Below are 24659 nucleotides of genomic sequence, written 5' to 3' on the forward strand. Positions count from 1 at the left end.
ACCTACAAATCAATATATTCATCGTCCCGAAAAAATAAATGAATAAACTATATGGTAACGATTGTGTTTTATTCACAAATTTAATTCTTGTAGGCAGCATGGTGGAGAAGCTGGATAGAGTTGGCCTCACAGTTCTAAGATCCCAAGTTCAATCTCAGACCCGCCTGTGTGGAGTTTGCATGTTCTCCCCGTACCTGCATGGGTTTCCTGCAGGGACTCTGGTTTCCTCCCACATCACAAAAACATAGAACACCCTAAATTGCCCCTTGGTGTGATTCTGAGTGCGGCTGTTTGTCTGTATGTGCCCTGTGATTGGCTGGCAACCAGTTCAAAGTTGCAGGGTTGCCTCCTTCCCGTTGACCACTGAGATAGGCTCCAGCACTCCCGTGACCCTCATGAGGATAAGTGGCTAAGAAATGGATGGATGGATGCATTGTTATATTAGTATGCGTGATTGAATGTCAATAAAAGACAGTTTTCCCTTATTCAGTTAGACACAGATATGATGCAAAGTGAAGCCCCCCCCCTCCAATTAGTAATTTCAAGAATGACACACTGATTTTTGATAAATGTAACTATGAACAAGGTTTTAATACTTTAGTAACATGAAATACTTTATCTCTGACAGTTATAAATTGTTCTCATTCAACTCACTACGCAATTGGAACAGTTAGAACAATGCTCAACACTGCAAAACTGCATACTAGTGACCAAACAAACGTGCAAAATTAACAAAGTGCAAATACATTTCTGCAAAATGTTTGAAACCTTGCAACAATACAGTGAAGAAACTTGCTATATTGCAAGTTCTCCCACTTAGAAATCATCGAGGGGTCTGAAATTTTCATCCTAAATGCATGTCCATTGTGAGAGATAATCTAAAAAGAAAAATCCAGAAATCACAATGTATGATTTTTTAAATAATTTATTTTTGTGATAGAGCTGCAAATAAGTATTTGAACACCCGTCTATCAGTTAGAATTCTGAGCCTCAAAGACCTGTTCGTCCGCCTTTAAAAGTCCACCTCCACTCCATGTATTATCCTTACACAGATGCACCTGTGTGAGGTCGTTAGGTGCAGCAAGACACCTTACGAGGACACCCGATACAATCAGTAAGACTCAAACTTGTAACATGGCCAAGACCAAAGAGCTGTCCAAAGACACCAGAGACAAAATTGTACAACTCCACACGGCTGGAAAGGGCTACGGAGAAATTGCCAAGCAGCTTGGTGAAAAAAGGTCCACTGTTGGAGCAATCATTAGAAAATGGAAGAAACTAAACATGATGGTCAATGTCAATCGGAGTGGACCCCCATGCAAGATATCACCTCGTGGGGTCTCAATGATCCTTAGAAAGGTGAGAAATCAGCCTAGGACTACACGGCAGCACTTGATCAATGACCTGAAAAGAGCTGGGACCACCGTTTCCAAGGTGTCTGTTGGTAATGCACTAAGACGTCATGGTTTGAAATCATGCATGGCACGAAAGTTTCCCCTGCTTAAACCACCGCGTGTCAATGCCCATCTTAAGTTTGCCAATGACCATTTGGATGATACAGAGGAGTCACGAGAGAAAGTTTTGTGGTCAGATGAGTGGGGTGGTAGCATCATGCTTAGGCGGTGTTTTTTCAGCACATGGGACAGGACGACTGCACTCTATTAAGGAGAGGATGACCGCGGCCATGTATTGTGAGATTTCGGGGAACAACCTCTTTCCCTCAGTCAGAGCATTGAAGTCGTCTGGGTCTTTCAACATGACAATGACACGAAGCACACAGTGAGGAAAATCAAGGAGCGGCTCAGTGAGAAGCATATCAAGGTTTTGGCATCTCCTAGCCAGTCTCCAGACCTAAACTCAATAGAAAATCTTTGGAGGGAGCTCAAACTCCGTGGTTCTCAGCGACAGCCCAGAAACTTGTCTGATCTAGAGAAGATCTGTGTGGAGGAGTGAGCCAAAATCCCTCTTCCAGTGTGTGCAAACCTGGTGAGCAACGACAGGAAACGTTTGACCTCTGTAATTGCAAACAAAGGCTCCTGTACCAAATATTAACATTGGTTTTCGCAGGTGTTCAAATTATTTGCTTATTATTTACTTATTTGCAGCTGTATCACACAAATGAATCATTAAAAAAATCATACATTGTGATTCCTGGATTTTTCTTTTTAGAGTATCTCTCACAGTGGACATGCACCTATGTTGAAAATTCCAGACCCCTCAATGATTTCTAAGTGGGAGAACTAGCAATATAGCAGGGTGTTCAAATTCTTATTTTCTTCACTGTATATGCAATATTAGCATTTTTCAAAGTACTATAACAGTAAGAAATATACACATCTGTACAATTTAAGATATAATAAATGAATTCTGAACAAAAAAATGCTTTTACATGAATACAAAATTCCCAGTTACCCACATTTAGATAACTAAGGAACACAACAGAAATTTGCATTATTTTGTATTTTTTATGCAATCCTTTATCCGAATATAGTGCCCAGTAATCATATAGCCATATTTGCATAGAGTCAAGGCAAAATGAATGAAGCTTTAAATGATCTTTTAGCTGCAAATACAAATCAAAATAAAATAAGAACACTTTGTTCTGAGTTATGAGTAAAAAATATACATTTTTTTATTACTACCCATACTTGTGCAACACAAACAGTACAAATAATTTTGTAATTATCTGTGCACATGACTGGCTGTGACTGGTATCTATGATCTTTGCCTTCGCTACTTCCATTGTTGTTCCATTACATTTGGCAAATAGGACCTGGACACACCAGGTTTCAGCTGGGAAAATGTCCTGTGGACAAATGAACCTAAAATAAGAGTTGGGCTTTTTAGGTTGGGAACCCTGAAAGGAAGGGAAGGGGGAAAAAAACCTTGATTTAGAGTGAAATGTGCTTCTCGACTTGAGTAGAAAATCAAGCATTCTTAAAAAAAATAAAAGTCATACAAACCCCTGCAACCAAAGCATACAAAAATGACTTGGAAAAAGAAAAGGTTGAGCAATTTCAACTGTAGATTATATTCCTTATCAGTTATGGTTGCCAGAACTGACACAAAAATGTGTAACAAATTCACATTTATCCATACTTGTGATTAAAAACAGTCTTCTTTAGGCTATTGAACAAATCTATAGATTTTAATAAATGGCTGATGTGAAGAACACTAATTCCTTGGAGGGGGAATGTGAGTCTCCAGGAATCCACATAATACCACATTGTCTTTAAGACCATTAAAGGATTTTTTTTTTTTTTACAAAATGCGATCAGCCTCCACACTTAAATGCCACGGAGAGATATTGGCGGGAATTACGTGATGTGACTCAGCACTTCATTTTACAGTTTTCATGTAAATTGTCACGAAAATTCATGCCATATCAAAATACAAAATACATGGAAGAATTCAGGAAATTAGCTCAAAAGTAAGCTCATGTTACAGGCTGCAACTAGTGCAAATATTTTCTAAAAATGGAAAGCAATGTTATTGAAGACTAAATGCTAGCTGAATTAAAAAAATACCTCAGTTTTTAATCTGAAATGCAAAAATACAAGCTTTGCTTATTTTGCTTCATACAATTTGTTACAACACACAGAGTTTAAACAGTATACAGTATTTTGAGTGTGCTTGGTACATTACAATTCATTGGGCGGTAATACTCCTTTCTCACAACAGCTAAAATAGATAAATATTGACAGCTTAGCCACAAAACAGAAGCTCCATTGATTTGGAATTTACAGTAGTCACCTGAATAATGTGCGACTTTGATGCAGCAATTTTAAACATCAATGTTTTTGAGAATAAATCACTTTTATTGTCCATAGCAGCATAGAACCTGTTAGTAAATACGATCTCTTATCAATCAAGGTTCACTCTTAAACTGGTAATTAAATGTTTACCATGACAAAGAGTAACGCAATAAAGATGCCGATGATAGCATATTCTAAGTTTCTAAATAATGAAGCCTTGGGTTGATGATCACCCTCGTGGTTTGTTCCATATAGCTTGCATAAAAATTAAAACATTGATACAAATACTATTCCAGGATAAGAAAATAAAATATAAATAAAAAGGGGAAAATGAGAGAATGAAAGAGATATAAATCAAACAAACAAATGGTTCTACTCCATGCTTTTCTTGTTTTAGGGCAATTAGAATTGAAAATTATTTATATTTACTAAATGTCAGAATGAGTAGAGAAGACTTTTCAAGGCAATTCTGACATTATTCTAGCATTCAGCAAATAGAAATGCTTCTGGTAGGCTTAATTTATCTAAAACGGGGAAAGTTTAGTTTGATTGCATGTCAGACGGTTATCAGACGGTTAAAAGGAAGTGTATTCATCTGTTATAATTTATTGTGCATTCAAATTATATATAATTCATGCACTCAGTCGTACTCTTGCCACACAGCACAATTTATATATCCATCACTGACCAATACTAGCTTGTCATGTGCCTGTGAAGAGTCTGCACCATCTGCACAATTGATATTGTTCCAGATTATCACACGACTAGACACTTTAAACTGCATAAAGATCTTGCACCCTCTGCACCATTTGCACAATGATCGCTCTTCCAGATTTTTGTTCTATTAGTGATTTCAAACTGCTCTAAATTGCTAAGCCTCTGCAACATTTGTACAATATTAAAAAAATAATAATAATAAATACATAAAAATAATAGAAGTCACTGATGGTGTGCATTTGCCTGATTTTGGCAAGCAGTGTGGTTTCAGTTCCCACTCTGTAATGGTGTGAATGTAAATGCAAATGTTATCTGTGACTGGTGACTGGTTCAGGGTGGGGTCCGCCTTTTCCCCGAGGGTCCAGCACCCTGCATCGCTAACCAGGATAATGGGTGTTGAAAATAAATGGATGGATGGGAAATAAAATAAAATAGTATCAGTATCCCCACATGACCGTTAACCTATCATTACTCAATGACTCTCTGCTGTTTTTAGGTCTTAAAAGTATTTTAAGTCAAATGGCTGTTTGTTGTCATACTAGAGTGACTCTATCAATCATTTCCTACATAATTCTACTAATATATATGCATGATAGCTAAATAAACCCCTTACTCCTCATAGACTATTGCTATTACTGACTAAATCCGGCCATTATATTCAGAAATTATTCAACTTATTTTTCTAATCCTCGCTTTGATGATATATATGTTGATTATGATCATGTTGATTACGATCATTTTGCTTTAACTGGCTTTCTCCAGAAATTACAAACTCAGACTTCTGTGATGGTGCTTGATGAAGCTCTCCTTATTCTTCTGTTTACTACTTCTTTTGTTTTGCTGGTGTGTTTTTGCCTGCTGGGGTCCAGCAGTCAATTCCACCCTGTCCCTGGGCCTGGGCGAAATCTTCCTGTTCCAGTCCCACTCTTCACCCAGAGCGCTCCCAAAATCACTAAAGTCACCCAGATGTTCAACCGAATCACATTTTTCCAGGTCAGAAGTGATGGTCTGCAGACTGATGATGGACATTCGGTCTGAACCAGTATGCTCCACTTCTAACTCTTCTCTCTGACCCCAGCCGTTCTCACGGTGCTTCTCCACCCACAGCCGTGTTTTCTCACTGTCTACCCAGTCACTTTCGACCTTACCCATTCCCACGAAGCTATCAATCGGAACCCTGATTACAGCCCTGGTATCAGCCTCAGCCCCAACTGGAGAGCTACGGCCACCACACATTGCGAGTCGCTTCCTGCCAGCATGGATTCGCCCTCGTTGAGCATGGATCTGCTCACTGATCTGTTCCAGGTTCCGCAGAGCCACAGAATAACGCATTTTTACTTTTGCTACATGCTCCTCTAGCTGGACTACTTTGGCCTTGTGTTCCTGAAAGACAGAATTGAGGAAGATTCAAATTGAGAAAACGATGGAGTAGTCTATTATACAAAAAAAAAGCAAGTAAGTCATAAATGTACATGAAGGTATTTATGGCAGATAAACTACACACAGGTAGATCATCATAAGCAACATTGAAAGACCTTTAACAAAGAGACCTAATTATACCTTGATAGACTATCCATTCATTTTCAATAATGTTTGTCCTCATTAGGGTCCCAGGTGATCTGGAATCTACTCCAGCTGACTTTGGATGAGAAGCGAGGGACGCCGTGGCCTATTCACCAGCCAATTCCAATAAAATACACAACTATATAGACAACTCTCCTCACATTTGCACCTACAGAAAAAGTCATCCAAGTTTTAGAATGGGGAAGCCACACACCAAACTTCAGATAAGAAGATCAACACTGAGATAAAAACCCAGAACCTGAAGTAGATATTCACTGAAGTTTGTATTTAATGAGGAAGGAAGTAGAAAATCATGGCAGATGTTATTCTAACAGAATTCTAATGTGAAAAGTAAATGTTTTAAAACCAAGCTAAAAAACTATATCTTGACAAAGTTGACTGATAATTACCAGAGAAGTATTCATTTGTGTGGAGCAAGCATGTTTCTGAATGCTTCATAACAGAATAATCCTCTTTTATGTTCATGAATACATACACAAACTTGAAATTTAGCCTCTAAATCTCTGAAACCATAGTTCTGATGCACCTGGGGAGCAGTCCAGGGTGGCTGTTTTGCTCAAGGACATAACAGCTGTGGGTCCATGGGCTTTGTTGTATTTTCTCAATCCTTAGTAAAGTTAGCTCTCTTCTTTTCTCCAGACATATCTCAGCCAGTCAATGGCTAGAAGTGGGATTACCACGGTGGCAGGCGATGAGCGACAGTGATTGCCCTTCGCCAGGTAAAACTTGAGATCGTAGCAACCTTCTTCAACCTGTACAACATTTGTTGTGATGCCGCCGCTACATTCCAGTAAGTTTCATTTCCAGTTCTGCGGTCATCATCATGTCACTGAGAGTGTAGTGGTTCACTAGTCTGACTTCTATCCATTTTGTTTTACACTCACAGACAATGTGAATGGCTGACTGTCTATCCATAGTGACCGATGAGCCAGGGGGCACTCTGCCTTTCACAAAAAGTCAGGTAGAAAAGGCTCCAAATTCCAGTAACACTGAACAGGATAAGCAGTAATGAAAATGAATGGCTGGAATTCCCTTGCTCCTGCATTTGAATGTGTATTGTGGCCAGTGAGTGACTGTAAATAGACTTAACATCTAAAACCAGATTTTAACATGAAAACATAGAGCATTTTGAGCAGGCATCTAATGCCCATGTGAGATAGTTACTCTATGTGAAGCAAGGGATGTTATCTGAAATTATATTTAAACTACCATACACCATGAATTCTAGGTCATGGAGTAGGTCAGTGGATGAAAACAAAATGAAAAAGTCACACACCAGTTAAAAGGGTATTTCGAGCCTCATGCACAAATGGGTGTGGGTGTCCACGTGTGAAACTGTCATATCAGTTGACTTATTTAGTCATATTACTCATGGCTCTCCACTTGCCTCCTAATTACTAAAAATGAAAGTAATTAAACTAATCAGCACATCAATCACTTCACATTCAAGCCCAACCCACGCATTGACCCACAGGACTGGCTGTGAACAGTGAAGGACTTTCCTATCACTTTCAAATCCAAACAAATGTTTGTGTACAATATAGAACAGTAGAACATTAATAAATGCATGAATAATTAGAATTTTATTGTGACTAATCACGACCATCCCAAACATTCTAAATTGTGTTGATGTCTCAACTCTGGAGTGGTCAGTGCTTGTGCTGATGTCTCATGCTTCCTGAACTGCACTTTATGAGCTGTAGCACAGTGAAATTGGTCATTCGCTTTGATGAATATGCCAGTGTTGTTAAAAATAAGTACATAAATTAAAGTAATTCAGTTGTTCTCAGGTTTTGGCAATTTTGTTTTTTTGGATATGTAAGCACACCCTTAGGCTACAATAGTCTCTCCTTCAGGCCATTTCTTAGACAAGATTCAATCACCAGTGGGATAATGCTATTTATGGGTCTCTACCTACACTCCTTGCAGTGAAAACACAAAAACATAATTGTATGCCATGAAAGGCAGAACAGTATTTTTAAAAAAAACATGACTTGAGAAAATGAGCATTGTAAGGCAAAGTTTTAGTTTTGTTGTTATCCAACTTAAAATGAATCATTGACGACGGAATTCCTTGACTTGCACTTTTAACACCTCAGAGCCACACAAGTCTGTACATCTTTTTCTAAATGATCCCAAACTCTGGATGATCATTTTAGACAAAATAAAATTGCTTGAGGTTGAAGCACAAGGAGAAAAAGACTGTAATTTTATGTAGAACTGGTCCCAATCGACATCTAAACTTATGATGTTGGATCTGACAAAACCTGGGCTTTGTTTCTACATACCTGCAGTTTTAATAAAGAGAAACAAAAAGATGGACAACTCCAAATGAGCAATGCAATTATCTGTGTTACCATTTAGTTCAGGGATACCCAACCACCGGGCAGTGGACCAGTACCTGAATGTGGAAATATTTTCTTTTATGCTTACTTTTTTTTAATTACCTTGCTGTAGTATTGATTCGCAGGCCAATGCTTACTAAGCCACACAGAAAGACTCAAAAATATTGATTATCATACAATAAATTAAAGTTTAATTGAGGAAAAAATGATATAGGTATGTCTGTGTATCTATCAAAATAATTGTTTGGTCACATGATACAGCAGAAAATTAAGCCCACAATCTAGCACAAAGGAATAAGAAACAAACGACTAGAATGAGGAGACGCATTAGGGAAAATGAATGTATGAACATGACCTTCTGTGACAGAACAAGAACAGTCTCCAACTTTCAAGAGAAAGAAAGCTATATTTAAGAGAGAATTTCAGCAGTCCTATCAAATGCATGAGATTATTCCTACAAGTGAATCATACACACAAAACCTGTTCTGCATAATACAGTATGTGGCGTCAGCCTCACAAGTGATGCAATGCAGCCTACAAAAACGCTTGGGCACGTGGAAACCGAGCAGCCAGCATTAAAAACAAGCCTTTGAAGTTTTTTGAAAGGAAAAAGATTATTCCAAGGTGGCATTGCCTGCCTTAAGAGACAAATGCAGCCCTCTCACTATTTATACAATAACTCCACTCAGCGTAATGGTATATTGTATTTTTAATCTTTTAGGTTTCATTTTTTGTTCAAATACCAAACTGTCAAAGTATATCTGAAGCTAGTCCATGGCGCGAAATATGATGAGGGCTGCTGCTCCAGTTTATCTACTGAAAAGGTGTGTCATCTTTTTTAATCGAAAGGAATGATGGAAATAATTACTATAGTGATATTTTCCTATTTTCCAATTGGTCACACAGCAGGATTATATATTTAATATTTTTGCCATTTGTTTTATTTGTACTGATGCCAAAGTCAGTATGTTACTATTCATATTTGTGATTTAAAACATGTGAGTGAAACTTTAGAGAAAACAGAGAAAAAAAAGTCCTAATATGCAGTGACAGAGAGAGAAAGCCATTATATTTTCTGTAATTATTTCCATCTATCACTTACAATGACAGTCTGAATGTCTCATCATTTTGATCCAAACCAAGACAACTTGGTGCATTAAACCCATAATTGTAGAGCTGGCCTGTCCCTCTCACAGAGAACTTGTCAATGGGGGACACTGGAGTGTCTGAAGTGCTCCTTCCAGCACTACAACTTTGAAATAATGAGATGTGTGGCGATCTCTGCATGTCATGACAATTGCTTCAAACACAAAAGTGTGTGGAGAGTGAGTCAGGTGGTAAAAATCCCATTCTCCTTAAACCCTGGCGCCCATGCTATGCATCTGATATGACCTCAGAAAATGGTAAATTTGTGGGTTGCCTTCTATTCTCTACCTAGCATCACTTACCTCCACAAATGGCAGGTAGCCAGGAAAAAGGAGTGAAAAGGCAGTTTTAGATGGCTGCGTGAAAGCGGTTATAATGAGGCAAGTATATTTTTTAAAGTGCTGTACACACCTCCAGGATGTGGTTGAACTGAGCCTTAAGTTCGAAGTATGGTTTGGACTTGAGTATGACCTTCTTCAGGGATTTTTGGAGGGTTTGGACTTTAGCCTCAGCATCCTGGCACAGCTGGGTGACTCGCTGGTGCTCATGCTCACTGCGAAAGCGCTCCTCCTCAGCCTCATTCACCTGATGAACAAAAGGATCAACACTTCAAACTCATGATTATATACAGTCCATCATAGATATAGTATCATTAAATGTCCCATGCCATTAGAATGTATTTTTCTCCAATGTTTTATGCATAACATGGATCGAAGTTACTCTGTGAACTGGTTTAAGTTTTACATCATCGACGTTACTCTGTGAACTGGTTTAAGTTAAGACATCAAAGCAGTTTGTGAATTGTATGGAATAGCTGAGCAGAGGCAAAAGGCAGGAAAATGAGTTGATCCTTTTCAGGCATCGTTGTGATGTCGTTACGCTTGTCACTATTTAACTACCCGCCTATTTGGTGGTTGTCACCCACCAAATTCAAATTCACATGACATTGCTTTGGGAGAGCCAAACGGTATCTCATTTCTAGTCAAGTGCACTAAGGTCATATAGGTACAAACATGAGGCTTAATTTATTAATGTCACAAAATACTAAAATGCTAGCTGATTGAGTTAAGATGCACAAAGTGAATGCTTGTTTAAAAAAAATATATATAATTCCTTTGATGTAAAATTCCATGCATAATTAGGGATACACAATAACTATTTTGCTCCACTGATACCAATAACTGATAAGGTGCCGATAACGCGTGGTCGTTTGCATCGGTCACGTGAAGCAATGCGGGTAGTGTCAGCCACATGGGTGCGGGAGGCCTTAAGCAGTACAGAAAATGAATGTATGGTTTATACTGGTCCTATGATAGAATGCTTTTTATTGTCTCAGATTGAGATAAGATGCCATGTCTAAATGTACCTCCAATCAATACTAAGCAATCCAAATAATAAAGAGGGCATGTTTTTTTTTAATATTCTTCTGAACAATAGAAATATGGGTGATCATTCATGTTAACGTTTATTAAAACACATTTGAATATTTATGGCTGAAGGCCATTGTTTTAATATTAATTCCATTTTTAGATGATCTTAATTGAATCCAGTGAGTGAACGTTGGAGAAAGGTAAGTTATTAGTGGCGGTTTTACCTGTTGTTATTTTAGCTATTACCGCAATGTGACAACCAAGCATCCGCATGCGACAAATCCAGCCCCCTTTGCTCTTCTGTCAGCTTGAGCTGCTATTCGAGTCTCCTGCTTCATGGGGTGCCAGGTCTTCCTTTGAGCATCAGAGATATGAGCTTAAAGTCACTATCAATCCATTATCTGATTCGCTTATGCTCACAAGGTTCACAAGAGTGCTGGAGCCTATCCCATCTATCTTAGGCCAGGATGCGCGGTACACCCTGAATTGGTTGCTGGCCATTCGCAGGGCACATAGAAACAAACAACCATCTTAAACATCATCTCATCTAATCTCATCTCAAAGTCACTAGATGATGATAAATTGAACAAGTACTGGGGATCACATGCTAATTTAATGAGAATACTGACTATTTTTGTGTTGTAGGTGGAAACGGTCGAAAAAATTCATTCCAAGCAGCTGTTTGGCTGGTGGCTGCTGGCAAGCACCGCTGAATAATACAGCACTTATTATGGGGGCAGTTTTTTTATTGTATTGGACCGATCAGTGTAATCAGGGCTGATAATTATTATTCTGATATTTATCATGTATTCTTAAATATAATAACTATGGGATAGACAGAACTACAATTGAAAAGAGATACCAAAAGTAATACAATCAATACACTGAACCAAGTCTGCATATTGTCACGACCCATCGGAACGAAGGTAGCACCCAAATGCAGGTGTACACGGGAGACGCAGATGTAAATCGGGAAAAATTTATTATTCAATGGTCGGGGATCGGGCAGGCAGTCAGGTGCAGCAGCGGTAGTTGGGACGTCGGGCGTAGAGAGCAGGTCAGCGGGCAGGAAGGAGTCGGTACACGGGAGGACAATCAAAGCAGGCAGGAGTATCAAGGGAGTCAGGCTTACAGGGTCGGTCGGAGAACAGGCGAAGGTCGGTACACACGGGTTGACGATCAGGGATTCAAGAGTGCTGGAACAGGGCATGAACCTGAACGATCTGGCAGAGGACCAGTCGTCATCGCAGTCCTATATATACAGGGGATAATCAGCCCGCATGAGGCCCAGGTGTGTGCCCCCCAATTAGCGCGACCGCGCTGGCACCCGCACAGCCTGGGCTGGAGGGGCAGGATCATGACACATATAGAAAGGACTGAAAATGCTAAACAACAAAATCTTAATCACACTCCCGACACCTGCCATAACACCTCTGACTCCCCATCTTGCCTTAAAAATTCATGAGCAGCACATGAATCTGCTTCTCAAGCAACAAATGATCAAGAAGTTTACTGGCCTGTACTGGGTTTTTCCCAACTATCTGAAAATCTGCACCAAACAGTCAGGTCTAGTCTTCTCTCACATTTTCAATAGATCTCTTGAACTGTGTGTACTCCCCCCATGTTTCAGATGACCAATCATCATCCCAGTCCCTAAGAAGTCTGCAATTTCAGAACTGAATGAATACAAGCCTGTTGCTCTGATATCTGTTGTCATGACGTTCTTCGAGTGTCTCGTGTTGGACTACCCGAAGAGCATCGCATTACCACCACTCGTCCGAATTAGCAAACAAGTTAGTGGATAATGCAATAAACATACATCATCCTAGAAAACCACGACAGCCCAGGGACCTACAAGAGGATTCTATCCTTTGAGTTCACCTCTGTGTTCCAAGCCATCGTCCCTGAACTCCCTCCCCAAAACATCTGCAGCTGAGCATGTCTCCTGCCATCTGCTAGTAGATTTGCATCTTCTTGACAGACAGGACACAGCAGGTGAGGATGTACTTCCTATGGCTCTTGCGCAAGCACAGGCTGCCACCGAGGTGTTGAAACAGTTATAAAGCACTCATCACACTTTTGTTTGGTGGTGCTACAAAGAAGGACACAGTCCGACTGCGACTTAAAGAAAAAAAAAAAAAACAGCAGTGTTTTCCAAAAGCTGGAACTCACAAAAAATTCCCCACGGATGATTTCTCCTCCCCCTTGCATGGTGGGTGACAAGTCGCTCTTTCGATTAACGACCCGCTGAATTTCGACAGAAGCAAACGGGCAGATTGAAAGCGCGTGCTGCGCATTGCTCCTCTCACCGCCGACTGGAGCCGCAATAGAGGCATTTGATTAACAGCTGTGTGAATTTTCTGAGCACCCAGAGAGATACCAACAACAACTGCATGTCTAAATTTTTTACCATTTTGAAGCCAAATTTCACATAGCTATTCTTTTATTTGTTCATTCATCATCCATCTTATTAATGTTACACTTTCCTATGATGTGTCAAATGTACAAGATATTTTTTGGCTTGTTTTGTGGTACTTTGAACTGTTGATAATATATGTAATTCCATAGTGCCATTATGCACATCTCTCTATGCCATTACTACTGTAAACAGCTCTGTCACTGAATTATTTGTATAACTATTGTTCATCAGTATCACTCCACTACTGGACACTTGATATTACTTCATGAGGATCTGCACCATTTGCAGATGTATCAGTTTTACCCAGAGGTGGGTCGGAACGCTTTACATTTACTCAAGTAACATTCAGGATAAATTATAATTGACACAGTAGTTTTAATGAGGCCTACTTTTTATTTTCACCCAAGTATTTACTTTAAAAAGACACAGTACTTTTACTCCGTTACAATACTGTACATGCTGTTTGCAATACTTTCGTTGCTCAGTAATGATATGTGCAATCTATTTTTAGAACTCTTTTTATCTTCTGCATTGGGCCCGGTGCTCCAATCCCCTGTGATTGTGACAATAGTATTTGACTTAAGTACACAAATAAAACAATAAAATAAAACAATAAAAAGTCTTATGTCCACACACACAAAGTCTTCTATTGGGCTTCGTGGGCCAAAGTGAGTCATGATTTTTGCAAACTCTTCCACCATCTGTCCCTCGAGGTTCCTTTCCTGGATGTCAAACTTACCCATCACTTGCCCTTGCCCATTTGCGGTTCAGTTGTGGCCCAACACATTCGTGGATTTTGCCCACAATTTTTTTTCCCCACAATATACCGTATTTTCACATCCATAAGGTGCACTTAGATCTTAGATTTTCTCCTAAATAGACAATGGAGTCACACTTTATGTGCAGACTGATTTCTATCATCTGTGAATGTTGTTGAGTTACTTGTCCATTTAAAAAAAAAAAAAAAAATCGAAAACCCGAGTTATGTTGTTAGCATCCATGTTAGCACATTTTATTGTGTATGTGAGCTACCATATGATGGCAGTCATGAGGGAGTGAAGAACAATTGCATTTCACATCTGTAAGCAGAAGAAGCTTAGAGGTCTTTAGTGCCGTACAGCACGCTGGGAGGATCTAAATAGCGTTTAAAGTACATGTTTTGTGTCAATTATTTATTGAGTCATTCTTATGTTTATTATTTGGTAATTATATTATTCTGTTTGCTATGGTGTGATCACCGCCGCCACCTGAACAGGAGCGTGGGATTTGGAGAGTGGCGCCTGAAAAAACGCAGGCCGCAGAACGCTGTGTTGTTGGTCTTTCAGTGTCTGACTTGGCACACCTGAACTGGGTGCTTGCCCATGAATGAGAGTCGGGGGGCTTCAGACGGAACCTGACTGGCTCAGAGTCAGGGTTCCTAGAGGGGGACTGGCAGAAACTGGGGGGATGAATATTGTTCTTGGGAACAGCATGGAGCGACGGGAATGATAAAGTCCTCCCCCTCTTCAATGGAGAAAAATAATTTGTCTCGTCTTTATCTGAATCCACTCCATCCTCTGAACTTAAGCCCTCTGCTAATCGTTTCTGAGTTTTGTCTTTTTCGAAAACAAACCCTGGCGGCGCTATGGCAGGCTTGTCTTTGTTCGCCAAGTCCGCTATTTACTTCGATGCTCACCTGGAAGTCTGTTGTCACCTGTGACCTGAGCTCGGTTCGGAAACGGGTCGGTGAATACCACGGCGTGAGCATGGGTCAGCAGCGTGTCTGTTGAAACCGCGAGGTGGACGTGGCGTGGCGGCGGATCTGTTGCCACAGCAACGTGAGCTTGGCTTGGTAGCAGATCGGTGGATACCGTGTCATGAGCGTGGGTCAGCAGCGCGTCTGTTGAAACTGTGACATGGACGTGGCGGGGCGGCAGATTTGCTTCCACTGCAACGTGAGCTTGGCTCGGTAGTGGATCCGTGGCTACCGCGGCGTGAGCGTAGGTTAGCAGCGAATCTGTTGAAACCACGACGTGGGCGTGGCGTGGCGGCGGATCTGTTGCCACTGCAACGTGAGCCTGGCTCGGTAGCAGATCGGTGGCTACCGTGGCATGAGCGTGGGTCAGCAGCGCGTCTGTTGAAACTGTGACATGGACGTGGCGGGGCGGCAGATTTGCTTCCACTGCAACGTGAGCTTGGCTCGGTAGTGGATCCGTGGCTACCGCGGCGTGAGCGTAGGTTAGCAGCGAATCTGTTGAAACCACGACGTGGGCGTGGCGTGGCGGCGGATCTGTTGCCACTGCAACGTGAGCTTGCCTCAGCCGATAATCTAATTCTTGCCGAACCTGGGCCGTGAGGACCGCAAGTTCGGCACTCTGCCGCTCTATTTCCTCCCGCAACTCGCGATAGATGACCTTGTGATCCTTGCGTCGCTGCACCTCGGGAGTTGTGAATCCCTCCTCTCCATGGGCCGTAGGATTACTGGTTGATTTAGCGTCCGCTGGCTTGGTCGTCGGCGATGTCTTGGCGGGCGTCGGCTGTAGCTTGGTCGCCGGTGAGACATGGGCAGATGTCGGCTGTGGCTGGGTCGCCGAGCGGCAGGAGGCATAAGATGGCACCCTACTTGGGCGTCTCCTCTGATCGCCATGTGGAGGGCCCAGGTAGACGGCCAAATGGGTCCCCAGGAAAGGATTAGAGGAAGAGGACTTGGGGTCACAGGGCAAAAGCACTCAGAGCATGGAGGCACAGGACCACGAGACGAAGTCACTGAGACTCATTACCGGGAGGGAGAATTCGCCTTTGTTGTCTGAGTCAGAATCAGGCACCCGGTCATATAAATTCAGGTCTTCCTCATAATCCGAAAAATCCGAGTCCAAACAAATATCATCTTGGTCGGGACGTAATCATGACACGTGGGCAGTCCATGTGACAAGGAAGGAGAGGATGACATCTCGGAGCCTACCCGGATAGGATATACTTGGTCCTGTGGGAGGCGGTGTGTCTGGAGTCGTCCCCGGGTACACTGAGTCTTTCCTGCTGGGTCCTGTAATGGCCAGTTCGTTCTGTCATGAACCTCCGGTGCAGGGCTGAACCCAAATGCAGGACTCCGGGACAAGGGCATGACGTTAGGCATAGTTTTATTCAAAGCTGAGGTCCTACACGGGTAAGCAGTCCAAGAAGGCAGAGGTACAAAATCGTTAAGCTAGACAGGATCCAAAAGACATGCAGCGAGGTCTGATGACTAGCAGACAAACTATGAAGGAGTTGACTATGAAACATAAACTAAGACAGGACTAAACTAAGGTGGAACAGAAACACTGTGACGAGGATAGCTCAACACTGCTATTTTCAGTGGAGGAGATTCCTACTGTCAGCGAAGTAACTCTAACTCAGGACACAACGCACAACGAACTGGTGAATGCCAGTGACCAAAACACCAACTTAAATACACCATCTAATTACAATCCCAATGTGAAACAGCTGTGGGCGGTGACAGGTGCCACGGGCCAAGGCAGTGGTCACGCCCCTCTTGGCTGTGGTCCAGCCTGGCTCGTGACACCGGTGAATCTCAATACAAGACTTTGTGTGTGGACAACAGACTTTGTACTGTTTTATTTCTTAACTTAAAGGTCAAGTGTTGTCAAAAGGATGATTTTTGGTATATTATTAATGAAAAACCCACAGCCAATATGGTCCCATGTGTTTTTTCACCACAAAACATGATTTTGACCTATACAGCTCTTGAGGGATTTGTTTTCGAGAAGAACCAGGAAGTGACGTACAGGACACAGGCGTCCCCTAGTGGACTCATTTGTTTCCATTAGTTTTACCTGAAAGTAGCTCGTTGTTCCTTTGTGTTAGCCAAAATGCCGGCTCATTGCATTGCTGGACATTGCTTGAACACTCAGGAGAATAGAATTACTCTTCATAAGTTTGTAAGAGACCCTGTTCGTTGTGAAAAATCGGTTGCACGGGTGCAGAGGACGAGAGCTTCGTGGGTTCCAAATAACAGGTAGGTGTGTATACAGCTCCAAAAAAATATATATATAGTTTGGGGCGAACGATGTAATCGGTCTCTCTCATAACTTAACAACAAAACAAACAAAACAAAAGATCCGTGTATGAAATGTGTCGATGTGCGCGTCGCCCAGCCAACAATGTCTCGATAGTGTTCATCAAGTACTGCGGCGACTTTGAACATACCCCTAAAAGCAACATAGCTAGGCTCCACCTCCTCCTTACATTCCACCACGGGTGCCGAAACTCAGCCACACTGGCTGAGGCGCCGCGTTCGGTGGTCACAGCTTCTGTGAACGCTGCGCATTGGGCTTTGCGACGGGGGCGGCTCTGAAGAACCCACCCGAGAATGCGTTACTCAGTTGCGTGCCCGCATAAAGCGCCCCGGCTCAAATGTGACTAAAGCAGCACCGCTCGGCTGTCATAAGCCATACCGCCCGACTGTGATGAGCCGCGATGGCTCAACTCCGCTGTGGGAGTGGATCGGACGGGATGCAGTTTGGCCGTGATCGGATATCATCCGAATATGGCTCGAAACAATAGTGTAATATTGCCCTGACGACAATTGTTACCGTCACTCGGTTGTCTGGTGTTATTCTTTTCGAAAAGAGCTTCGGTGTCAGAAGGGGCGTCGGAAAAATGCCAATATCTATGTTGTTCGGCTTCCATAGTAGCAGGCACTGCGCGTTTTCAACGGCGGAAGTGACGATGACGTCAAGGACAGAGGACGCCACTAATATGGTGACCACTTGGATGTCGAGGGACACTCACTTTCGCAACTTTGTGCATGGATGACGCGCTCTCCGCTCACTTTTTTTTTTCGTATAGACATTGAAGTGAATACTGTTATATGTATTTTTCATTACAATATCTATTTTAGAATGTTTATAGGGATGACACCCGGGCTTTAAGTCAAATATTACTGTCGCAATCGCAGGGGATTGCAGCAGCGGTGCCTGATGCAGAAGTTCTAAAAATAGATTGCGCACATCATTATTGATCAATTAAAGTAGCGAACAGCATGTACAGTATTGTGAAAGAGTAAAAGTACTGCTGTGCGGCACTCCCAGCATGCTTTGCGGCACCAAGAACCTCCTTCGTGCCACAAAGGGGGGGAACTCAGTGTGCACCCAAGGTGCACCAAATTGGAAGGCCCTCTATATTATATGGTGGCTCATTTATTTAGAAGAGAATGTAAGACATCTACGATTATGAAAATATGGTACATTAAAAAAAAGGCAAAATTCCACTAATATGCGGGTCTGTGAATGGTGAATCGCAAATGGGCAAGGTCATACTGTATTAGCATTATTGTTTGGTCACAAATAACTGTAAAACACGGATCTTCTAGGTTACCTTCTGTTCTCTCTCTCTCGCTCTCTCACACACACACACACACACACACACACACACACACACACAACACACACACACACACACACACACACACACGCTTACAAAAGTGTGGTCAGCAAACAACTTCATTCAGTCATTTATTGGATAAACCATATAATTTTGACCATCTGCATGCATTTTTGTTTTAACACTTAAACATTGAAATGGTGACAAGTCTGTGTGGACTCCCATTAAAAATGTGTTTGAATGTAATCTGTTACTTCTGAACACACCCAAATGCCAAGTCAAAGTTGGATTGTGTCCTTGTCCAACCACATTTATTTTATATAATAAGAAAAAATAAACAAAACAAAGCAGAACATCTCTCTCCAATGATGACCTGGCCAATTATGAAGGCAGGAAAACGGCAAGTCCAAGTCAATCACATTTAAGTTTGTTTCAGTTGTTTTTTTTTCACCTCCCCAGTAAAAAATGTATAAAAATCTGTTGTACAAATTCAAGGTCAAATTAATTGTGGAATAGGATTGAAAATGTTTTATTTTTGTCAAAATTATTTTACGCAAAAACCTGGCATTTTGATCCTAACCCTAACCAAAAAGAGCATTAAACAGGTGCTGCTCATTTAGAATGCAACAGCTCAGGTTCTGACCAGAACAAAGAGGTCAGAGCATACATATCACTCCAATCCTAGTGTTTACACTGGCTTGCAGTTAGCTTTAAAATGCTACTGGTCTATAAATAACAAAATTATTTACATGTACCTCCTGAAAGAAATCCTCAGACAGTGAGTCCAAAGCAAACATGATGAAGCAGCATTTTGAAATTATGTTGCACACAAATGGAATGAGTTGCAAACACAAGTGACGTCAGCCCAAAGTGTGAATCTTTTTAAATCCAGGTTTAAAAACTCTTTATTTCTTATTCTTCTTAGAGCATTTCTTACACTGTATGTTGTTTGAATTGTACTTTTATTTCCCTCAGTTTTGAGTTGTTCATTTTTTAAAATGCTTTTAATCATGTAAAGCGCACTGAGTTACCGTGAAATGTGATATACACTTTACTTTGTTCCTGTTTTTGTAATCTGCCTGGTGAGCCAACAGTACTTTGCTGTTTAACTAGTAGAAACAATGTAAGACCATTTCTTGGATCTGAATTTGCCTTGAAAAAATTTTTTTACAATGATGCTATTCTTTAAATAATTGTCTTGTTTTAGATTGTGATTTTGTTTAATTGTCTGAATTTGTACATTCATATTTTAGTTTTTATTTTATTTGACATTCATACTCTGATTCAAGGCAGCACGGTGGACAACTGGTTGGCACGTACAGTACACAAGTCCAACCTCTCCTCTATGGAGTGTGCATGTTCTCCCCGTCCGTGCCTGTGTGAGTTTTCTCCAGTTTCCTCCGACATCCCAAAAGCATGCATGATAGGTGAATTAAAGACCCTAAATTGTCCGTATATATGAATCTGAGTGTGCACGGTTATTTACATACAGTAAGGGCCCTGCAATTGGCGGGCGACTAGTACAGAGTGTACCCTATATCGCGCATGCAGTCAGCTGGGATAGACAATAGAATCTGATATTAAAAAATAAATCAAAAACTACTCCGTAGTTATTCAGTATTTGAGTCGTGTTTCTACTGAGTAGTGGATTATTCAAGTAATTACAGTATATGGAGGATTGGCATATATTTGACTTATATTTGAGTCATGTCATTTTAAAGTTACAGTATTGAGTACAGCATTTGACTACGGAGCCAGACCCCGTTATTTCCACTCTTAAATAAATACCTTAACACCACTTAGTATTTAATTAACCAAGGCCAGCTCTCTATTTAATGTTTTAAAGCTGTCCGCTGCTGCTTGCAGTGTGAGGCACGGGAGCTATGGGGAGCTTTAACACATTAAATGAAGAGCTCGCCTAGATTATTTAAATACTAAATGGTGTTAAAATCTTCATTTTCAAGATTGGGAACAGCAGGGTGTGGCTCACTACCCTACCCAACTCTGACTTTTCTTGACTTTTTTGGACACCAGCACACCAGGTGAGGATGAGCAGTCTGGACAATGGATGAGCGATTGGATGGATAAATAATCAATTGAAAAAAAATATCTACAGTTACACAGTTAAATACTGTCAGGCAATATCCAGAGTGCAGTTCTGGGTCTGCGTGTGCCTCAATTCCATGTCTCATGATACACATTTGGTGAGAACGAGTTAGCTGCACACACAGAGCCACAGGTTTGAACCTAACCGAACTGTTGCGCAGTGTGCATGGTGTGGCAAGTGTTTTCATGAGTGGCTGATCAGTCAGCTATTATTTTTGCATTGCCGGCGTACACTGTCGCAACATCGCAACTCACAGCCAATCAAAATGCAAATCAGCTTTTCCAGGTTTTTAAGTAAGCAAACACAGGACGGCTCCCACAGGGCCTGAAGCCAGATAATTGGCAGCGCTAAATCAACAAATGTTGTTTGACATCAAATCTTAAATATATTTATAATGTATAACGTCAACAAAACATACTCAAACGGCACCTACCTCTTTGGGTATGATCAAATGAAGGAAGTCAAAAAGACTTGAAATAGCGACACTCACGATTTTATTTCACCCCATCCACTCTCTTTAGTGGGCTGCCTTTTCCTTCACTATTAATGTATTTTGTTATGGTTGAAGAAATGTGATAAATTACAATCTACTGTCTACACAGCTCCACACACCCATATAGGCTCGCTATTCAGGGCATTCAAACATTCAACTGCTAAATGTGCAGTTATGCATTGGCAACTCTTATTTTAAAGTAATGGTTGTGTCTAATTGGTTTCGACTGCCTTGGAGATATTGCTAGTTGCATTTACTCATGACTCAAATGCATACAATATATTTCCGAGTCAAATTTACAAATTCCAATGCCAATAGAGTTGTGATGTTAAATAAAACAAAAACACAATTGAATGATTTGCAAATCTACTACTGCCCATTTTTAATTGAATGCACTATAAAAATAAGATATTTAATGTTCATTCAAGTCCAGGCATTAAATTTAAATTTCTTTTCCTAAGAGATTTCACATTAGGGGTCACCACAGCGTGTCATCTTTTTCGATGTAAACCTATCTCTTGCATCTTCCTCTCTAATATCAAGAGCCCTCATATGACTTCCCTCATAACATACATGTATGTGACCACGGCCGACTTCCTGAAGGCGTTGTCTAGAAGGTTTGTTCGCTGCGCAAGCAGGACACGCATTGATGTACTCCCTGATGTCTTTTTTATATTCGCCCACCAAAACCTTAGCACTATTACTGACTGCATTTTCGCTACGCCCGGGTGCCAAACAGTGTGATTTGTGTGGGGTCAGTCAATTACTCGACCTCTCAGCGGGGGAAAGACATACAGCCTGACATAGGGGCACCCTTCAGGACTGCAAGTGTCCTTTAGCGCATCTTTAACTTGTGTTTCTATTTCCCAGGGGAAAAGCGAGACGAAACAAGGTTCAGGGAGCATAGGCGTGGGGTCGGACTCGGTTTATTCCTTATCACACAACAGCGACAGCGCGTCGGGTTTCGCGTTCTTGGTTCCCGGCCGATAGGACATCACGAAACAAAACTGCGTGAAGAACAGTGCCCACCTAGCTTGCCTGAAATTAAAGCCTTTTGGCTGACTTAAGGTATTCCTGTCATGGTCCTGCCGTTCCAGCCCTGGCTGGGCGGGTCCCAGCACACCGGCGCTGATTAGGAAGCGCACACCTGCGCCTCATCCTCGTTGATTAACCCCTGTGTTTATAGGACCCAGGGGACGACTGGTCTTCGCAACATCGTCGCAACTTATGCTCTGTTCCTGCACTCCCGTATCGCTGATCGTAAACCCTTGTGTACCGACCTCCGGCTGTTCTCCGACCGACCCCGTAAGCCTGACGCCTTTGACACTCGTGCTATCTCGGATTGATCTCCCGTGTACCGACCCCTGCCTGCCCGCGGACCTGCTCTCTAAGCCTGACGTCCTGACTACCGCTGCTGCACTTGACTGTCTGCCCGATCCTTGACCTTGGAACGAATAAACACTTTTCCCAAATTGCCTCTGTATCTCCGGAGTCCTGCATTTGGGTCCTCCTCCGTCTCGATGGGTCGTGACAGAACGATCTGGCCAACACAGGACCCAGTGGGAAAGACGCTGGGCCCGACGCGAGGTAAATCGACTGCCAAAGGACCAAGCCTGTCCTATCCAGGTGGCCTCCATGATGTTTTTCCCTTCTTCCGTGTCACACGCACTACCTGCGTGCCATGAATACGTCCCGACAAGGACCCGCTCAGCACCTCATATTCTTTTGGACTCAGATTTTTCAAACTATGAGGAGGATCTTGATTTATATGACCGGCTGCCTGACTACGATTCAGATATTGACTATGAATTTCCTCTCCCTATCTTTAAGCCCAGTCAATTGGTTTCCCTCCCTGTGTTTCCAGCTCCCGAGTGTCTTCGCCCGGTAGGTCCAAGTCATCCAATCTGTTTGTGGGAACCCGCTTGGCCATCCACCCGGGTCCTCCGCGTGGCGGCCAGAGGAGACGCCCAGGCCGGGCGCTCCCTTGTGCCTCACGCTGCGCAAAACAAAGACACCGTCCTTGTCCACCCACTCCTCACCGGCAACAGTCAAACCAGCAGACATAAGTGTGCACTCTGCTCCCTAAGACCCGATTTACCCAGTTGACCAATTTATATGAGGGTTATGCAGTCTTCTCAGTCATGGACCCCAAGATAATGTCATGGTTCTTAGTGTTGAACTCATGAAAGGTAATTCGTTCTGATTGTGAATCTGGGAATGTCAACGTGAGAGTCTGAGTGCAGTGGGTTATTTTGCTGAGGAAACTGCCCTCAGCCGCGTATGTGTACGGGGGTGCTGCACGTCAAAGGTCCTCAGAACCATGCTTTTGACAAGATATGAATTTAGAAGATTGGTATCCAAGCCTTATTGAATGAATGCCGTCGCCCTGAGTGACTGTCCTTCTGAACATAGGATTACCAGAGGAAGCATTTGGACAGGGCTGTCTCGAATGCGGTTAAGACTCATCGTAGTCGGGTTTCGAAGTGAGGTTCCCGCAAATTTGACCGGGCAGCAGGTCACAGTGTCACATATAAATCCATAGCATAATCAGGCTGCATGAGGCGCAAGTGTGCACCTTCCAATCAGCGCACCTGTGCGGACACCCGCACGGCTCGTGCTGAAGCGGCAGGATCATGACAGTAAGGGGTGACAACTTGTAAGACTTGTACATTTTCCTCTCCTTGCAAAGACTTTCCTCTCTTTTAATAGAAATCCACAAAGGCAAGATCGTCTCCTTGCTTATGGTGTCAGAAAAAGATTTTGCCAAAACAGTTGGGTGTCAGAAGTGGAATTCCAGGTTGATTGCCGATCCAGAGGCTCTCCGGACTAGTGACTGATCATCCAGCGCACTAGCTCTGTCCTTAACCAAGAATTAGAACATGGGACTGTTCACCTGCCTTTCTGAATCGGCCATCACCTCGAGATTCCACAACAAAGAACTAGGATAAAGGATTTTATCATTTATTTCTTGATTTTGGGAGGAAAAATTTGTGTTTGCATTAAGGGGGTATTGGAAGTTGCTCACGCCATATTCCAAGATCTATCAGTGAAGGGTTCAAGACCCTAAGACCCAACAATTAGGGGTTTGAGTCCCCAACAATTTCAAAAGCGCAAAGTAGAGAGGGATGACTGTATATAGCACGTTATTTCAAAAGTTTTACAAGTGACCTTATTAACCAAGTGATGATGATGACTCAGCTGTTTAGTGCAACAAAAAATATGGAAACAAATGGTTTTGTGGTAACTATGAACCCCCATATTTGAATAAGAAATATTTGTGATGATTTTTACAAGGTAAATACAAATGGCCTGGCGCATGTGTAATAGGAGTTTTGATGTCCTGCAGAGTTCTGTTAACTATGCCA

General features: G+C 42.0%; 1 protein-coding gene across 1 annotated transcript in view; it reads right to left on the reverse strand.

Annotated features, from left to right (window-relative positions):
* Positions 1 to 622: 622 nt before the first annotated feature.
* The window catches only part of sh3bp5lb (SH3-binding domain protein 5-like, b), a 92129-nt gene continuing 68092 nt past the window's right edge, over positions 623 to 24659 (reverse strand). The window contains exons 5-6 of the mRNA XM_061834749.1: positions 9959 to 10132; positions 623 to 5855 (exon numbers count right to left, since the gene is read on the reverse strand). Coding sequence (XP_061690733.1) covers positions 5238 to 5855; positions 9959 to 10132 — 792 coding nt within the window. The 3' untranslated portion in view covers positions 623 to 5237. The remainder of the gene's footprint in view (positions 5856 to 9958; positions 10133 to 24659) is intronic.

The sequence above is a fragment of the Syngnathoides biaculeatus genome, chromosome 1 (genome assembly GCF_019802595.1).
Source record: "Syngnathoides biaculeatus isolate LvHL_M chromosome 1, ASM1980259v1, whole genome shotgun sequence".
Lineage (NCBI taxonomy): Eukaryota > Metazoa > Chordata > Actinopteri > Syngnathiformes > Syngnathidae > Syngnathoides > Syngnathoides biaculeatus.